The 19,235-nt window shown below is 41.7% G+C and overlaps 2 protein-coding genes across 2 annotated transcripts; both read left to right on the forward strand.

The window, feature by feature from the left end:
• Positions 1–2,424: 2,424 nt before the first annotated feature.
• ndnfl (neuron-derived neurotrophic factor, like) lies at positions 2,425–14,699 on the forward strand. The gene is made up of 4 exons (XM_033612728.2): positions 2,425–2,602; positions 5,184–5,437; positions 8,313–8,437; positions 12,559–14,699. The coding sequence occupies exons 2-4, from the start codon at positions 5,259–5,261 to the stop codon at positions 14,004–14,006; spliced, it is 1,752 nt and encodes a 583-aa protein (XP_033468619.2). The 5' UTR covers positions 2,425–2,602; positions 5,184–5,258; the 3' UTR covers positions 14,007–14,699.
• Positions 14,700–16,279: 1,580 nt separating this feature from the next.
• dnajc9 (DnaJ (Hsp40) homolog, subfamily C, member 9) lies at positions 16,280–19,187 on the forward strand. The gene is made up of 5 exons (XM_033613855.2): positions 16,280–16,597; positions 17,781–17,921; positions 18,252–18,506; positions 18,663–18,749; positions 18,833–19,187. The coding sequence occupies exons 1-5, from the start codon at positions 16,424–16,426 to the stop codon at positions 18,941–18,943; spliced, it is 768 nt and encodes a 255-aa protein (XP_033469746.1). The 5' UTR covers positions 16,280–16,423; the 3' UTR covers positions 18,944–19,187.
• The last annotated feature ends 48 nt before the right edge of the window (positions 19,188–19,235 follow it).

The raw sequence follows: 19,235 nt of genomic DNA on the forward strand, positions 1-19,235 counted from the left end.
ATTACAGTGTACCCTCACTATAACATGCATGGGTTTTTAATTTCAGCTTCACAGACAGGAGGATTCACTCTGAAACAAGCCCCAGGCAGCTAATACAAGCCGCTGAGCATACGAGCCTAATGTAGTTTAGCAGTTCTCCATAACTTCAGTGACACTAAGTGCAGGTATACAAAGGCTTAGACAAGAAAGATTTGCAGAGAAAGAAAAACTTAAAAGATTACTGTTAGAGGAAAAGCAGTCTGTACAGTAAATATGAAGCTACAGCTGGTTAGCTTAGCTTAGCACAAAGACAGGGTAACAACTAGCCTAGCTCCTAGCCACACACAACTCCTCGTAAGACATTTTTACAATTTTATTTATGTACATATTAAACAATGTGTGAATTAGTGAGCTTGAGAGGTATTGGTAGGCAGATTTTGTTACCTTTACTCGACAAAGACAGGCTAGCAGTTTTGCCAAACATCATCTGCCTCTGGCTTTATTTTTACCATGAGAGAATGGTACTACGGAGCTTGTGATAAATCTTGACAGGAAAGCAAAAAAGCATATGTAGTGACTCAATACAATATAGCCTACACATGCTCACCATAACACAGAAGGGCGACAGCATGGCCCTTCTGTAATCATGACTCCAATCAGAAAATTCTGCTTTTCACGCCAGTACTTTGTGCTTTTCAACATGCTTCCATAACATGGTCAAAAATTGTTTGCTTCCTGTTCCACACACCTGATTCCCACTTCCTGGAGCTTACCCACTTCAATAACTGCATGTGTAAGAAGGTAAGAATAAAATAAACAAAATTATATTATGGCTTCAACAGCATATGTAACAGAATGTCAGTTCATTCCTTTAAAAACATGAACAAGTGATTAATACATCCACTGTCAAATAGTTAGTAGCTTAATTTTGCGTAAGAATTTATATCTTTAAACTTAGTGTAACTATCCCTCAACCTCCATCAATTAAATCAGCTGAAAATAATAAATACCTGTTGCAGTTTACTGTCAAATTATATATATTTATGTATAAGTATATGATAAAATTGAAGCAACCCGATAAGACATTTTGCTGCATTTTGCTAACCAAGACATTAAATACTGGTAAAACTGCATTTATTTATTCACTATATATTATGTATTTTATTTTTTCTTTAAAACTTGAATCCCCAAACCATCCTTTCGTAAAACTCACATTCAAAATTACACTCATGAGGCACCCACTAGCTCACCTGATAGAGCAGGTGCCCCATGTACAAAGGCCGTTTCCGTGCCACTGTGGCTACAGGTTCACCTCCAACCTATGGCCATTTCCTTCATGTCATCGCCCCTCTTTCCTTCCCCCTTTCACATTAAAACAACTATCCTATTAATTAATGGCAAAAAAACCCTAAAAAATATCTTAAAAATAAGAAAAACTATACTCATATTTTCTTAACTTTAGTTCAGTCAGCACCCTCAGATCCGCTGTAATCCCAAAGAGATCTGTTATCCTCATTTAATGGCAAAAAAGTACACACACCACATTAATAAAATCCTGTAGCTAAATCTAAATATGAGCTCTGAGTAGCATGATATAGTAGAGAAAATGATATGTTATATAGAAATCAAATATAGTTAAAGTTAAAATTTGTCATGTTCCGTGGCAAAATATGTCTGAAGTCCACTGTTATCAACATGGCACAGTTTTCAATTTGTTTTTAAGTAAATAAGAACACTATATATTTGCATAAATCCATTAAGCGTCTGATAGTCCGTCCTTTCATTTAAACATGTTCACTTAAAGGGAGTCTGAGCACCTGATTGAACAACGATAAGTGCACAAAGACAGTGTAACCTCTAACATGCTGTCTGAAGCCCCCTCCTTATAATACAGATGCTATCAGAGCAGACCAGCTGGAGAATGGTTAATGTGTTTAACTTTTACATCTCCTCCCCTTTCCCTAACGCTGCTCTTGACAACACAAACTCTCCCTCTCTCCTCATCACCAACCCCATTCAGCGACCTCACCACCAGCCCCCTCACACTCACCCACTCTCTCCCTCACTCTCAGATTGCACATACAGATACACAAACACACACACAATCACACATGGGCCCATTTGAATTGCAAGTGAGCTCTGTTCACTACCGGCAGAGGTAAACAGAGGGAACAAGTGAAGAGAACAGGAGGAGGAGGAGGGAAAAGGAGTGACAGGGGGGAGAAGGAGAGGAGAAGGGGGGGGGCACTGACCGGATGACATTCACACAGTGTTTAGCAGGACAAGCCTCCACGTGTGAAGGACTGAGAGACAGAGAGTGAGAAGAGTGCCTGGGGAGCCTCGTACCACACCACACCAGGGCGCACAGGAGCTGGGACAGCCCTGAAGGGACACCTGAGCCCTGCAAGAGACACCTCCTGAAGCAGGGAGTGAGCAGCACCCCATGGGAGACAGAGTCAGAGGAACACCCGACAGCAACCTGCTGTCGCTCCTCCTCTCCTCGCGACCAGCTCTCATCCCCTTCTCCTCCTCCTCCTCCTCCTCTTCCATCCTCACTCCCTCTCTCATTTGATCCCATCCCTCACTCCCTGCGCAGGAGAGGGAGAGCGTGCACTGAGAGAAGGTAAGGGGGATGCATGCATGCATGTTGTTGTCCTTGCAGAGCATGAGTGTGTGTGAGAAAGAGTGCGTCAGCGTCTCATATTTCAACTGGATGTGTAAAAGTCAGCAACTTGTTTCTTTGGATCAGTCTGGTGTGTGTGAGAGAGAGTGTGTGTGTGTGTGTGTGTGGTCTCTGGAGGGTTTTTAAAAAAGCTGAGACAGATGCAGGGCACTTTTCATTTGTTGCAGGATCGTTTTCATCTTGACAGCATGTCTGAAGGCTGTGCTCATCTGTTAACTGTGTATTTTATTGCTCAGTGTGTCTGTCTTCTCTCTGACTACCAATAATTTTCTTGTCATTTGAAAAGAAAAGTATGACCGTGGAGTGGGGAAGTGATCACAGGGAAAGAGCAGATGTAAAGTGTGCATCAAGAAAGGGTGTGATACTGTGTAAAAGTGTGTGAGAGATGCAGGCACAAAGGGGACAATGAAAGTAAGGAAGAGAGGAGCAGAGTTAATATATTCAGATTCACACGCAGCGAGGTAGAAAATCAGCCGTAAAATCCTATCAGGTTCCATGGTCAGTGCATTTTTCCCTGCCATCATCTCGTCAGCCCCCACCATGAACCACAGGCCGGGGCTTTGCCCACAGTAGTTTGGGGGGACAACGGATCCTGCAGGGACCACCCCATGCCATTTAATCTGTCCCTGCCCACAGATAACAGAAGGCAGATGGTCCTGCCAGAGCACAGGGAGATAGAAGATAGCAAATACAATGTGCAGACAGATAGCACACAGCACTCAACCTGTCCCTCTGAAACTGAGCCTGCATCAACTTCTAAATGAGGGGGCCAAAGCAGGCAGAAAAAAGAAAGGCAACAAGGGGAAAAAGAACAGACAGAGCGGGGTTGAAATATCTTTAATTAAAACCCAAAATGCAGTCACTTGACAGTCTGGGATAAACATAATGGAAAGAGGAAACTCATCTAAAGAAGAGGAGAAAAAGAGCAGAGTGAGCGGGACCATCAAAGTCATGGGCTCCTGTGTTTAAAGGGGAGTGTGTATTTATTTATAGAGGGCGGTGGTTAAGTTCACTAAGCTCCCTCTCTCTGTAAGACCCAGCCTTTTCGCCTTATGAAAATTCAATTGGCCATAATTTGCTGAGGAGCCGTATGCATATTTTATCAGCGGGTGCGTTTTGAAGAAGCAAGCCCGCCAAGCTTTTTTTTTTCTCCCCTGTCTTCATTTTTATCAAGACTGAACGAGGGGGAGTGTGAGGTTGTGCAACCGTCTGGTAATATGTGACACATTAGAACCCATTTGACATGGGGGCTAAAGTAAACACCAATCAGCTTCATGTGTCTGGCTAAAAAACCGAAACCAATTCATTGCAACCTTGTTGCATGGCAATAATGTTTTTTTCCCCCCCTTCTGATTCCAACCCGCTCTTTTCCAGTTGCACTTTCTCCTCTTTTCCTCTCTCCGTCTCCTTCCCTCTAATTACTCCAGGATCCAACATCCTCCTCTTCTTGCTCTCCATTTCCACAGCCTTCTCTTTCTCAGCCTCCCCTTCCTCTCCCTCCCTCCCATTTCAATCTCTTCCACTGCATGTCTCTCGGTTAAAGCTTTATGGGTTGTTCACTCCCCTCTTTCTTTGCAAGGATAATGAGCAGGCGCCTCTGTGCGACTTTGTAGCTGTGTGACGGTTTGTGAGTTTGGATGTCTGTGCGTCCCGGGGCCCGAAAGACTCAGATGTACCTTCTGTACCCGCCTCCGTGGTTCCACTGTGATTGTCATCTGATCTATAGGGCACAGCACTGACATAATACACCTTGTTAGAGGAAGGCGGGGAGTGTGTTTGTGAAGACTGTGTGACTTTGAACAAATGTGTTTTCTCTGGGGAGCGAGAAGAACACTGGGACCTGTAATTATGCTATCACTAAATCGCAACCACACACGCACAATCACATGCAGGAGAAAGACGGTGAAACACTAATAGAGTGTGAACGAAATGAAATAAAAGACGAAGAGAAAGAGAGGAAAAATCTGATACAAAGTCTTGTTAGGCGTTGCATTTATGCATGCTGACTGCATCAGAGCACCTCCAGGTGTTGTTTGTGTACCTCTCTCTCCACATCAGCATGGCGTCATTCTCTCCCAATAAAATGGCTGCTAATACCCGTGATGGAAGATATTTTGGAGAACAGGCTCATTTGAACTCCCCCCAGACTAAAAATAGAAATGTAGATGTAAAGGCATTGACTTCAGAGTGGTATTAGCAACCCACTTCTCACTTTGAAAAGTAGTGCGATTTTTTACAGTGAGTGTCAAGCTGTGCTATACACACACATCCCAGAGTAATATAGCATGGCAATTTCTATTCCACCGCATGAATAATTCTGTCTGAATAGGATAGGATGTTTCTTCATATCAATGAATCATCAGCCGCTACAGCTCTTTAGTGTCTGTGTGAATGGTACAGTAGAAATTTAACAAGTGTGTTTAAGTGCATTACCGTGTGTGTGTGTGTGTGTGTGTGTGTGTGTGTGTGTTGCTGATGAGCTCTGATTGATGTTCTTGACCTTTCCAACATGCGTTCTCAGAGCCCCGGGAGAAATCCAAGACACGGCGACTGAGGAAAGTCAAAGAGTAAAAGAGACAGACAGCGAGAAGCAGCGATGGCACTCATGTCCCTGTCCTGGTGTCTCGGTGCAGCTTTGGCACTGTTTTGCGGCTCTCCGTGGCCCCGGGTGCACTCTGCCCTGGCACCTGAGAACGAGGTGCCCCTTCGCCCAACCACATGGTTCCCAGAGGGAAAGATCACCTCTGTAACTCTTCCCAAAGGACGAACTCGCAGGTAGGGTAACAGATGGGATGGGGGGAAGGTACGAGGGAATGCACGTTCATTGGATCGAGTTGTTGGTTGCCATTAGGGCCGCAGCTAATGAGAACATTCAGTGTTCGTCAATCTGGATCAATAGGAGACATGATTTGGAATATTCACACACACACATTCATACACTGGTGGCTACCATACACCTGCTCATCAAATAAACATTCACTCACAGCCATCAGGAGCAGTATCTCACCCAAAGACACTTCAACATGTAGACTGTGAGGACTGACCTTCCAATTGGTAGACGACCACTCTACTTCCTGAGCCACAGCCGCCCCTCATATTCATATCATTTTAATTTTACTACCAAAACTACCACGCAAAGGTATAAGCATCAAAATAAAGTAATAAAAACAGTTATACTTTAATGTTGCAGCTAGTAAAGGTGGGTCTAACTTTAATTACTTTAAACTGGGTAGCTTGTGAATACTCCCCCTGGATCAATGAAGCCTTTTCTTACATTGTATAATAATAATAATACATTACACTTCATTTGTTGGTTTTATTTTCTGTTATCAACTAGAATTAATGATACAAAATAGAATTAATTAGAAGAAGAAGAGTAGCAGTAGTAGGAGTATATTGATGCTCCAGGTGTCCTGTGGCATTTAGATCCCTTTCATTATGTGAGGGTATTGCGGGCTTATGGGAATGATGTTGGGGGTGGGTCGGTAAATGTGAGCTGTGCATGTATGTTTTATGTTGTGATTGTGTCCATTGTAACGAAGCATGTTGTATGTTTTATGCTGGACCCCCTTGAAAACGAGATGGTTCATCTCAAGGGGCTATCAGCTAATAAACTTTGTTTAATTAATCTGCAAAGTAAAAAGTAACTGAAGTTAAAAATACAATATTTCCCTCTGAAAAATGGTGAAGAAAAAGTAATTACGTAGAACTTTTTGGGGGGCACTTTCTTGTAGTTTGAAGAAAGATATTCACACGTCCAACTGTCTCAGATGTAGGGGCGTTGGAAAATATCACTTGAGTCTTTGAACAGCTTCACGATTCATTAGTAACACTAACGTTTTGGTCCTCCTGGACCTTCATCAAGAGTGTTCAACACTCCTGACAAAGTGCTCTGGAGCGCTTTTTAAAACACACAGTTACAAACTGCTTCACACACACATGGAAAAGACATAAATGAGTGAATAAATGAAATAACATGAGTTACAATATAAAACACAGCACAATAAAAGATGGATGAAACTGAAACATACAAGCACATAAGACAGTGATGAAGCTATATGCTGTAGAAGTGCTTGCCTATATAACAGTGGGTTTTTAGAGGCTGCATAAAACAGACCAAAGATTCAGCAAATCTGACAGATTGGGGAAGCTGGTTCCAGAGAGTTTGGGCTAAAACAGCAAATGCACAATCACATTTTGTTTTGCAGCTGGATTGAAGATGGATAAAAGGCAGAGATTTGAGGATCGGAGTGGTGGAGAAGTAGAACAAGAAATGAGGAGAGCAGAAATATAATTGGTGGCAAAGTCATGTAGTGCCTTAAATGTAATCAGTGTGATCTTGTAGCTTATATAGAATGCGTACTGTATAGAGAATGGAAAATACCTCAAAACTGTATTTTAGTACAACACTTGAGTCAAAGTACTTTCCACCACTGGCTGTGATCATCAGTGCATGAAAAGTGAAGTCAGTAAAGATGTTTTTGAAACTCAACGCCACACTAAACGACGCCTCAACAGTTAAAAAGTGAAGATTTGTCTTTGTTTTGATGAAACCTTGAGGCCCGCTCATCAGCTTTGCCCTTGTTTCCACTTCAATAACAAGTCACCAGCCATCCACCAACCACCTTTGTGGAGACAGTGGCTGATTCCAGCACCACTGTAGCGTGAGCGAGAGGAAGTGGAGCCCATTTGGCCTGAACCCTGCACACTAGTGCCAGTGCTTGCTTTCTGAAACTGGGAGCCGAAAATTGCGAAATGCATCTCCCTGTGTGCTGCAGTCTGTCCACCAGTGCAGTCATGCAGAACCACACGGCAAATAATGGAGAGAAAACACTGATTCAGAAATTAATCACTCTATTAAATAAGCCGCAAAGCGCCCTTGAGAATGACAGTGTCGCACATCTGTTTGGAAACAACCGCCATCTGCACAGAATCATGAATAATGATGTTTGTAAGGAGGGAGAGCAAATATTTATTAACAAATAACCGTGCACTTGCTTCATTTTCATGGAGGGTAACTAGCTGTGAAGAAATGACATGTTACGTAACTGTTTGGGTTTGAAAGACGTCTGCGATTCAGGCATCCTTGTGGAGGTGAACAGTTCAACATGAGTTAACAGTGATCGTTTTAAAATAAGACCAGACCACCGCAGCATGAATGTTAAATGTCCTTTTACTGCCATTTCATATGCAAATCTGTAATCCATCATGCAAGAACACTGTCCACATCTGCTCACAATAAGGTACATCATAGTTTCTATGCCAAGCACGATCCCAGATAGTTTCAGCAAACAGGCAGATATCCATCTGAAACTGTCAATGCAGCCTTATCATCTGAATCCCAGGTCACCTCTCCTGATCTGCTATCAAGTGACTGATCAGCATGTAGGCAAATGGAAAGACAGTGACTGGCAGTGGCTGCAGCGTAGAAATTTTCAAGCTTTCCAAAAAAGAAAATTACAGCCAGCCCACCGTATCTGCAAATCGTCCAGCAAAATGAAAGGATGTTGCACAGTATGCACTGGAAGATATCTACTCATCCGTCACCTTGCAGCTGGATTGAAACAGGATGTTATCTTTTTGACTTTCCCTGTGATGAATCAAACAACTTCTCTTTTTTTGGTGGTTATCTTTTGGTGTTTCTCCACAGGCTATACTTCACACTGAAGAAGAAGGCTCCAGCGATGTCGGTGACTGTCAGCCCCTGTGACCTCCCCATCGAGTGGAGCTTGGCAGCCCGCACCTTGAAGGACAAACCCCTCAAGAAACTGCAGTGTGAGTGAACAGTAAGACCACGACCTGCACCTTCAGACACAAGATCATCACTGCATCTGGCTGAGACGATCAATTAGATATTATCATCACCATATAACAGATAGGGGATTTAATAGAGGGCAAAGATTCTAATCTTACTTAACTTTGTGTTTGCAGAAGAGTTTACTTTTTGAACCAGGAGAAGTTGTAGTACAGTAGTAAAGGTGATCAAACTATGACACACAGAAAAATGTTGGTTCCTTAGCAGTTCTTTGGCATGGGTTGAGGTGCTTCAGAGCACCGTGGTCACAATAAGAGCTTTATAAGACCCTGCATGGTTCTTTAAAGCAGTGGTTCCCAGCCACTGGGTCCAGATTTCTCCTTACGTTGCGTTCACATCGCACACAAATAAAACTATTTGCGCGAGTGAATTACATGTAAAGTCAATGTAAGAAAATTTGAAATTGAAAATTTGCATCGTGTTGGCGTGACACATCATAAGTCAAGGTCCACACAGTTTAAAATATACAGCATCACATCAAGCTAATTTGCTGTCTCTGTTAAGTAGATGTCAGTTAGTCACAAACTCTACAGCAGGAAATGGCACTTCAAAATAAAAGTTCTGTGCTGGAAATTCACCGCACTTAGAAATAAAGTGTATTTTTTACAACCTTGACATGTTTGCGAGTCACTTGTGGTCCATTCATAATGGATCCTCGACCCACTTTTGGACCGCGACCCACCAGTTGGGAACCGCTGCATTAGAGGTTCTCTACCGGGTCTTTTACGAACACACTAAACTAAACTGAAAAACTAGAAGGGGAACTTTTTAGGCCTCTGCAATGTCCTTTAGACGTACTCTACTGTTTCTTCAGTTTAATTAAGTTCAGTTCAGTTCAGTTCACTTAATTTACTACAGATTTTGAATCTTTTTTTTGCCAGCAAATCATAAGAAATGATTAGTAATCATACATATTTTAAGTAAAGGTATCATTTAGAAGCATATTTACTCATCAATGGTATTATCTGGCATCATTTAAAGGCCACCAGGTTAAAAAGGTATAAACAACATGGTGCTTTATGACACCTCTGTTGGTTCTATACAGCAGTATTTGACTAAAGTGCTGTATAGCACCTTTGAAACATGGGTGCTATACAGCACTAAAACAGGATTCCCTAAGCCAAAAAAATCACTTTTGGGTACTGTTGGACACCATTTTAGCTTCCAAAGTAGATGAAGTCATATAAGGTATAGCTATAGTTTTTGCATTGCTTGTTTGTCTTTGGTGTTTGCAGCCGGGAGATTAAAGCTTTCATTTACCACGGCTGTTATATCACATTTATGGACCAATAAAATGATTCCCTTCGACCAATCACATCACAGCTGAGACGTATGAAAAGCGATCATCTCCAAATTTCTTTGTCACAAATTCTCAGGTAGATGAGACAGATACTACTATTGTCATCCTCCGTCTTCTTATCAGCACATTGTAGCTGTTTGCTTAAATTCAAAGCACAGAAAATGCTGTACATTCTTCCTAAATGCCACCCACTATCTCTGACAGAACAGAGACAATGAGTGTGATCATATCTGGTTGTCACATGGCCATAAATTTTATACGAGGCCTTGGATTTGAAAATCTCATAAAACTCACAAGCAAACATCAACCGAAAAGGGGGCTGCCAACTCCTGATTCAAACATTGAATAAACAATAAAATAAAACTCCTCAGCTCCTTAGTCTGCAGTATTTTGTGCTTCACAAACTAAACAAATCAAATAAACCCAGGGGGTTAAAACACACTACGGAGCAGCAGAGTTTAAAAAATGGCTTCAAACTGAAGTCAGGGCAAAAAGTGCTCAAAGTAAATCAAAGTAATCGAATTTCAAACCTAAAGAGTCACAGATTTTTGGAAAAGAAATTATGCCTCAGAGTATTCCAGGTTAACCAAACAAGCTCCTCTACATGGTAAAATAACATTATGAAGTTATAAAATGACGCATGAATCATTCAGACCCTGAGCTCGTGGGTCCCCATCACCAGCCTGAATTATTCACTTTGATTCTGTAACATTTGGTCTCATTTGAGGAGCGATTTCTCATCTCCAGAAGCGATGAACAGTGAAGACGAGTGCTGACAGATTTTTTTCTTTTCACCAGGTTTATTTGCCAGTTGCGTCATTTAAGTGATGAGTGTGTACTTCAAAACGACAACACTTTAGACATGAATGAAAACACTGGCGGCCGTTTTTGAAGTGGCAGTTGACATTGTGTTTATTTATCTGTGTTTAGGATTTTCTTTATATCAGCCAGCTTTCGTGCGCTCTGTTTATTGTTCATTGTTTTATGTAATTTGCAGAGCCTATGTGTTCTGTGACCCCCCCCCCCCCAAAATCCTTTTAAAAGTGAAATACATTGTGCACTCCTACACATGCATAACTGTGGGCACGTACCAGGAGAAAGAGCAGAGAGAGAATTATGGTCTTTGTTCAGTTACAGTTGCTGCTCACTGAATTGCAACACTTCCCTTAACTTTATTCTAAACTGCTGCAGCAAATATTTTTTTGTTTTAAAAGTTAAACTACTTATGCAATATATCTCCCGCTTGACTGAAAAGTCTGCTCTCAGTGTATGTGCACTGGAGGCTGCAAACCTCCACATTAGGCTAGTATAAGTTGCATATTAAACCACAGTTGGTTTCTAAACTAGTTGTGCTGCTTGTATGTCCACATTTTTAAAGGAACAGTGTGTGGGATTTAGTGGTATCTTGCGGTGAGGACTGCAGCTGTTATCTCAGATAACTAAAATGTGAACTCACCTTTTTTCTGATCCAGATGTTCAGGAGGTTTTTACCAGGAGCCGAATTATCCACAGACGTCTTCTCCTCTCCAACACAAATGGACCCAGCAACTGAACCTGTTAAAAGCACTGAATATAAGAGTTTGTAGTGACCGCAGGAAACAAACTAAAAGTTGCTGAGAGGCTGAGGCTGGGCCCGGTTAACTGACACGCCAACAAAAGATTCACTGAGATCTAAAAATACGTCGTATTATGTATTAATAAAATAAATAAATAGTAATATCCCAAAACACTAACCAAAAACATTTAACAATGCAAAAATATAAACCATCCCAAAACTAATGAATCCTTCTTTAAAAAATCTTTAAAAATCCATTCCTTTCTAGATTAATTCAGAGCTCCTACACAGTTTCATGTTTAAAAAATCTGTTTTTTTCCAGCACTTACATCGCAGAGGGGCTTCTAAGTACACTGGCTAACGTGAAAACACAAATGGCTCTATCTAGAGTCAGAGTTTAGTTTGTCCTTTCTGGGCTACTGTAGAAATATGGCAGTGCAACATGGCAGACTCTGTGGACCAACACCTGCTCCCTATATATATAAACAGCTTGTTCCAAAGTAACGAAAACCCAACTATTCTTATTTCCAGGTGATAATACACTAAAGAAAAAACACTTACTATATTAAACTCCATTTATGCCAGTATATCCCCCTAAATCCTGCACACTGGACCTTTAAGGCGACAACAGAGACACTTTCACCCTTCATCAGATGACTGTGAAGATGGCCTTCTAGTGTCTAAGCTCAATAAAAAGATATCTTTATATATGCACAATCTGTAGGTAACACTACAATATTTTGGTATTGGAAGCGTTCTGGTTTCCGTTTGTAGTATTGACCAATCATGTTTGGGCAGGCTTTGGTTGCCCACAGGTAAACAGTCCATGTGGAGACCAAAAGAGATGGAATACATTGGCAGAAATGCAATCTCAGGACCCATTTTTGTTACCTTTTTGGTAAAGTACCTGTATTCATATGCAGACATATGTTTATAGAGATGAGCCAAAACCTTGTCTCAATTTGTTACTGTCAGCAATTAGCAGCGCACGAAAGAGGAAGTCTTGGCTCGGATATTTGCTGGGTACACTGGATCTCCCAAGATACTGGCCGCTGTCCCCAGAGGCTTTATCATCTCCAGACAATGACCGATGGGTTCCGAGATTGTCTAGTGTCAAATTCTCCACAGTGAAGCTCAAACATCTGAGTGAAGCAACAAAAAGGAAAACTCATTGATCAATTACATGTTCATAAATATGTTTTCATTTTATTTTCATTTCCTCACAGGGAGCACCAAAAAGAGTATGCCTGAGGTTTGGTGGCGAGGTCCTGGGACTGAGGAGAAAATGCACAGCTTCACAGGCAGTGCAGTTGACACCTACAGCGGTCCTTCCAATCCCCACGCTTCCATCTACATCCTGAGGCTACGCTCCAAACAGCAGAACACCAGAGCTACAGTGTACCTTCATGAAGGCCTGGGGCCCGGGGGTGCCTTCCCTCTGCTCCCAGCTGACCCACGAGTTCACACATTAGGTGTAGGCATGACTAGTGTCACTCTCAGCTGGGCGCCCAGCACCTCCATCACCAGCCTTCCGCAGACGCAGAAGAGTTATGATTACTGTGTCCTCGTCAACTCTCAGCAAAACTACCCCAGTCTATGTGCTGCACAGGAAAATATAAGGAAAAAGAAAGACCAGATACAAGAGAAGAAGGAGAGGAGGAGAGTGACGGCGTGGCCGATATTGAAGGAGTGGTGGTGGCAGCAGTGGGACTCTTATCCTGAACCCCAGAGGCCACCTTCCTCCCTCACTGATGAGTTTGCTGATCTCCAGTGTGTGTGTCAGGGGACGGAGAGTGTTTGCACTGTCTCGGAGCTCCTGCCTGACACCCAGTATTACTTTGACGTCTTTGTGATCGACAGGCTGAACGGGACCAGCATGGCATACAAGGGGACATTTGCTCGAACGCACGAGGAGGCTCGGCCGGCGATTGTCACGCTAAGAGAAGGGGAGCTGAGGTGGGTGACCTTCCACGACAGAGGCTCCAACTCAGAGCAGTTCTTCAGTTTCCGTCCTCGGGGCTGGCAGCAGAGCGGCCTCCTCACCTTGCAGAGCTGCGGTGGAGGTGAAAAGGTCAAGGTCACTGTGTCAAGTAAGGGTCAGGTGTTGACCTCCCAGGCTGTAGGGGGCGATTTAGTGCACATTTGGCTCCAGGGAAGTCCGTCCTATCTCATCCACTTGGAGAGAGAAGGAACTACCGCAGGCCAGATGTCCGCTGCTGCAGACCCAGCTCTACCAGGAGGTCTGACGGCCTCAGTCAAAATGCAGACCTCCTCAGCCTACCACCGCAGAGGGGTCCCATCTCTGCCGTCCACCTTGCAGATAAAATCCTTCAACCGGTTGCGTGGTTGCAACAGTGTCACCCTGGCCTGGATGGGCACAGAGGAGAGAAGTCTGTACTGCGTGTACCGCAGGAAGCTGGGAGACCGTGAAGCAGAGGCAGGGGGTGCATCAGCTCTCACTGCGCCCTGTCTTGGGCCAGAGTCCCGCTCTGACACCGAGAGGGTTCTCTGCAAGTATTTCCAGGAGCTGAATCCTCGGCGGGCCGTCACTACAGCTGTGATCGGGGGCCTAGAGCCAGGGATGGCCTATGTGTTTGATGTCTATCTAATGAGACGCTGGGGGATCCCTATCAAGTACGCCAGCAAGATGGTGAAGACCAGAAAGGAATGCTGAGCTGCCGCCCCCTACAGGAGGTTTTCAGACTGTCCCAGTTCAGGGGAAAATGCATTGGCCATGGACATGCTGTAAAGACTGACCATGAGAACGAAGCCATGTGACTGTTGTGGAGAGACTGTTGCCATAACAAGGAAATATTCCCCCTGGAGGAGCAATGGTTTTATTCAAACTCCACTTGCACTATCCATGCAAGCGGATAAAAAGCATATGAGACGGATCTGCACACCAGCAAAAGTTCATAACATTTACAATATGACTCTTGTGCTTTTGTTCATTTTGTTCTTCATTGTTGATCATGATAATGATGTGCCAGTTGTCCAAGTGCTTATTTATGTGTCGGAGTACAAAGGACAGACGAGGTTTGCGATGACAGAAAGTCAATACGAAAACAACAACAGAGACTGTGCCAAATATGCAACAGAAACAGATGGGGCAATAATTGGATAACATCTGAGACATGGGGGGGGGGGGGGGGGGGGGGGGGTGCAGTGTATATCTCCAGTGCTGCATATTGTACAGGCTTATAAACACAGATGGGTGCAATCTACAGATGCTTAGTTCAAAGTCAGTGTGTATCTTTGTGTTCTGCTTTCGCATGGAGCAGTGAAAAATACTTAGTGACTTGCCTCATTGTCTTTGATGTATTCTTGTGCTGCTTCAAACGCACCAATAAATTCTAGGGTATCTGTATGTTCTTGACTGAGTGATGCATGCATGTAAACCTGACTGTCAAATTAGATGTTCTTGCTACCACATTGTTTCCAAAGCTTCCACTTTGACTTTAGAGGATGAGGCTTTGTGCAGCTCAGTGCCATACTAATATGTGACATTTAATTAAAGGGACATCAAACATGTTTATTTAGGTAACTTGATGGGGCAGAATTGGAAAGACTCAAGTTGAAATATTACAGGGAGTCTTAAATATTGTTATAGAATGACTATGGCTTAAAGGAGCCCTACCTTGTCAGGTTATTATCTGTCTTAAGACAACTCTGGCCTTTGGCTCTCAAGTGATTACTTATCTATATCTACCAAATAGCAACCCTAACACTGCATAAGACAGATCAAATATTACCTCAGACAGCATTACAATATTATGGCAGTAATTCCAGCTTTTTAAGTGAGTATAGAGTGTCAATTTACTTATTTATTTAAGAAAAGGGACAATGTGCATTAATCAAAATTTTAACGAATGTTAATGCACCCGAATTAGCTGAAAGGCTACTTTTCATCGGCAGTAAGTCCCTTCGCGAGCTGTAAAAATGGTATCCTAGAAAAATTGAAAGCACCAATCTTGTTCACATCTTTGGGTGTCAACAAGCCATTTCTTGGCATTAAACTTAAATAAGTGATATGATGGAGACTCTCTAATTGTTTGTGGTACTGAATTCCACTGATGTGATGCCCTGAGTGAAAAAATGTAAAATGTAAGAGAATAAGAAGTCATGACAGTGTAAGGTGTTAAATATATTCAGTCAAGAGCAGTTCATGATAAGTATAGGATTAGTTTAGAGTTTAAAATGGAGTCAGGATTACAAACATCTTATTCTCTGTTTCCTTCCCAGGGACAACAGATGTAAATTTTCTTATAGCTAAATCTGGCTAAGAAGTAAATTAAAAATAAAAATAATAAATAATAATAATAATAATAATAATATTAATAATAATAATATTAATAAACAATAATAATGAAATAAATAAATAAAATAAAAATAAAATAAAATAATAAAAATAAAATAAACAACAACAATAATAATAAAATAAATTAGATAAAATAAAAATAAAATCAATTCTAAATAACTGACAACAATAATAACAATAATAATATTGATAATAGTAATCTGAATTGGGACCACGAGAGTCCAGAGGCATCCTTATATTTAAGCCAGGCTTTGTTGAACTTTTTAACATCTGATAAGCGAGTATCAGCAGACTGATCACATTTAGTGTGTTACTTGGTGTAATAAAACAACACACAGTACAACAGCACATCAGCACAGTGAATACGTTACTTATGTACACAAATATCTACAGGTCACAAATTAAAATATTAAAATAAATAATTAGAATCATGAAAATATTAGAAACCAGCCTCTATGTGTTGTACAGAAATGGTTTTTTTTAAGATTTTAAAATAAAATCTGGCATAATAAACCCTCATTATAAAGTCTGACGTTGAGATCACGGGAACCAATAAGAGGGCGATTGTGTTAGGTACGTCATCACGTCGCTTTACGTACGGAAGTGTATGACAGGCCAGCGCGCCAAATTGATATTCCCGACAAAAGGTAGCCAGAAAACAGGACTTATTTAACTTATGAATATTTAGCCACAAAGCGTATCTATAAAACGTCATTAAGTCGTGTGAGAGGAAGTATTTTACCGGATTAACGGACTCGGTCAAAGCCGTCAGGATGGGTTTGCTCGAGCGCTGCCAGGAGCTCTTCAAGACCTCAAACCTGTACGAGGTGCTGGGCATCAACAAAGAGGCGACCGAGGCAGAGATCCGGAGGAGCTACTACAAAGTGTCGCTGAAAGTGCACCCGGACCGGGCTCCTGAAGACCCGCAGGCTACGGAGAAGTTTCAGGTACAACTCTCCTTGTTAGCTGGAACACACACAATGAAAACAAGCTAACGTTAGCTTTAGTAGCTAGCTAACGGCTAACTAACTGACGTAGTTCCAACGAGTAACGGACACTTAGCACCAACTTTTCTGTGCAGTTACTAAAGATATTATTGTCATAGAGACTTGCCCGCCACTTGTGGTATTTGTAAGGAAGCAGAAATGTTTTGGGACGCAGTTTTCCCACTGATACATTGCTTATGTGCCTTTTAGTAAGAGCTTTATTATATTTGCTGTGAGGTGCAAAACAGACAGGTAACTTATGTCTGTTTTTAAAGACCTCCCTCCTTTTATTGTGTTGCTGAATTTCCAGGTGTATCACTTATTCAGAAAGCCTAAATCGGTTATCAGCAGCAGTGAAACAGTAAGTTAGAAGAGGCCTATAGGAATCAAATTTTAGATGTAAATTAGAGTAACAGTATTGATGTATTACATTGTGTATATAACGTTATTGTTTAAATCAGAGAAGAAAGTGTGCATAGATTAAATAGATGGAAATGTAAGTGTTTTTGGCATGTCCAGTGGATTAAATCCCTGACAGATAGTAAACAAATAGTAACTTTCCCATAAACCAATATTTCCAGGTATAAAGACCTGCTCACTAATTGCAGCATTGCCTATAATGCACAGCCCCAGAAATAAAAGGGATAGCTTCCATGGGATGAAGACTGACAACATCTAAAGCTAGATTCAAGATTTAAGAACTTTAGTGTCATCATGCAAGCATAAAAATGTGTCCTCGAATGGTGCATACTGTTAAAAAGAAAACTACACACACATATTTACATATAGATAAACCACAAGTGCAAGACATTAATATTTAACAGGAAAATCTAACTGACAATATAAGCAATATGAAGTATAAAAAAATATATATAAGCACAACAAAGGAGTGTGCAAACATCAGCAGCAACAAAGTCCAGTAAAGGTGTAAAGTATTACAGATGTAAGGTGATGTCATTGCATGTGCCCAATGATGGCAGCTTCCCTAGTCTTGTCAGATTGAGATCTAATGCAGATGTGGGTTTCTTTTAAGCTGATTCTAGTAACTAACACTCACAGTGTATCTAAAGTCTAGTGCATATCCATATACTATTTTATATTGCTCATATAAAGTGTGTAATACTTTGTTTCTCTCCCCCTCCAGGTGTTGGGTAAGCTGTACGCGGTGCTGAGCGATAAGGAGCAGAGAGCTGTTTACGATGAGCAGGGGGTGGTGGATGAAGAGTCTGACGTCCTGAGCCAAGACCGCTGCTGGGAAGACTACTGGAGACTGCTATTCCCCAAGGTAATGGAGCAGCGCAGGTGCTTTCTTTATTAATAACATGACTTAATAATGAGTCACACACGTTGTTTTGTCTTTGTGTTATACAGGCGATGATGTGGTACTCTGAGTGAGTCACTTGTATTCCAGGAATTTATTTTAGGTAGTATAGATTAGTTGGGGATCAATGTTGCGTCACTGCACCTGAGATGGTACAACAAATGAAAGCCTGAGATGGTACAACAAATGAAACATTTTTCTACTCGTTTATTTGTTGCAGCATCATAAAATTTCACATTAACATGGTTTTATTGCCTGGACCATACATGATATTTTTCTCCATCCATCTCCTAGATTACAGTGCAGGACATCCTTGAATTTGAGAGTAAATATAAGGGCTCTGATGAGGAGCGGCAGGACGTAATCCAGCTGTACGTGCAGCACCAAGGAAATATGGACGCCATCACTGCCTCGGCCATGTGCTGCTCCCAGGAAGATGAGCCCAGGCTCTGCAGTATCATCCAGGCTGCCATCGATAGCGGAGATGTCGAAGCGTTTCCAGCGTTTACTAAGGAGAGTGACAAGAAGAAGAGGGCTCGCAGGAAGAGGGTGAGAAGTGTGTTGGTGATAAACCCACAGAATCACAGTCGGATTTTTCTAGATTTTCTTTTATGTGATTGTCAGATGGCCCAAAAGATTCCTCCAAACCTTTATACTTTTTAACTTATGTCAGTCTCAGTAATGTGATTGCAATTGATCTTCCAGGCTGACAGAGAGCGACAAGAAGCAGAAGAAATGCAGAAAGAGATGGGGCTTGGTGATGAAGACGACAGTCTTGTGATGATGCTAAAGGTAACAAATGCATACATGTATGAAATTTCTAGGGAGTTACTTGTTTCTCTCTCAATAACCGTCCTTTCATTCTCTTTTCCCAGCAAAAACAGAAGTCCAGAGAGCAGAATTTCAACAGTTTCCTGTCTGACCTGGAAGCAAAATACTCCAAAAAAAGCGAAAAGTCCCAAAAAGGAAAGAAAGGAAAAAAGTGAAAAGCGTACAGTCTCCATTTATGGCAGATAAAATACATATAAATGGCAGCACTTGTTAAAAAACCCCCACCTTTTTAGATTAACAGGAGCGTTGAAGTTCATGTTTGAGCAGCTGCCCCACTGCTCCCCTCTGTAGGTTTTCATGTGACACTCATCAAAATGTAAATGAATCTTTTATTTGTTGTCATGTTTGTCGTTTGTTTTCAAAGTCTTCATAAAGCACGAATAAATTCATATTTATATACATCACTTGTACACAGATTTTTATTCTTTATGTATAAAAAGATGAAAG

Source organism: Epinephelus lanceolatus, chromosome 17, assembly GCF_041903045.1.
Source record: "Epinephelus lanceolatus isolate andai-2023 chromosome 17, ASM4190304v1, whole genome shotgun sequence".
NCBI lineage: Eukaryota > Metazoa > Chordata > Actinopteri > Perciformes > Serranidae > Epinephelus > Epinephelus lanceolatus.

Coding starts and splice junctions, on each gene's coding strand:
- ndnfl (XM_033612728.2), top strand. CDS start 5,259: ATGGCACTCATGTCCCTGTCCTGGTGTCTCGGTGCAGCTTTGGCACTG. Junction 5,438..8,312: donor CCCAAAGGACGAACTCGCAG/GTAGGGTAACAG, acceptor GTTTCTCCACAG/GCTATACTTCACACTGAAGA. Junction 8,438..12,558: donor ACCCCTCAAGAAACTGCAGT/GTGAGTGAACAG, acceptor ATTTCCTCACAG/GGAGCACCAAAAAGAGTATG.
- dnajc9 (XM_033613855.2), top strand. CDS start 16,424: ATGGGTTTGCTCGAGCGCTGCCAGGAGCTCTTCAAGACCTCAAACCTG. Junction 17,922..18,251: donor GGAGACTGCTATTCCCCAAG/GTAATGGAGCAG, acceptor TCCATCTCCTAG/ATTACAGTGCAGGACATCCT. Junction 18,507..18,662: donor AGAGGGCTCGCAGGAAGAGG/GTGAGAAGTGTG, acceptor TTGATCTTCCAG/GCTGACAGAGAGCGACAAGA.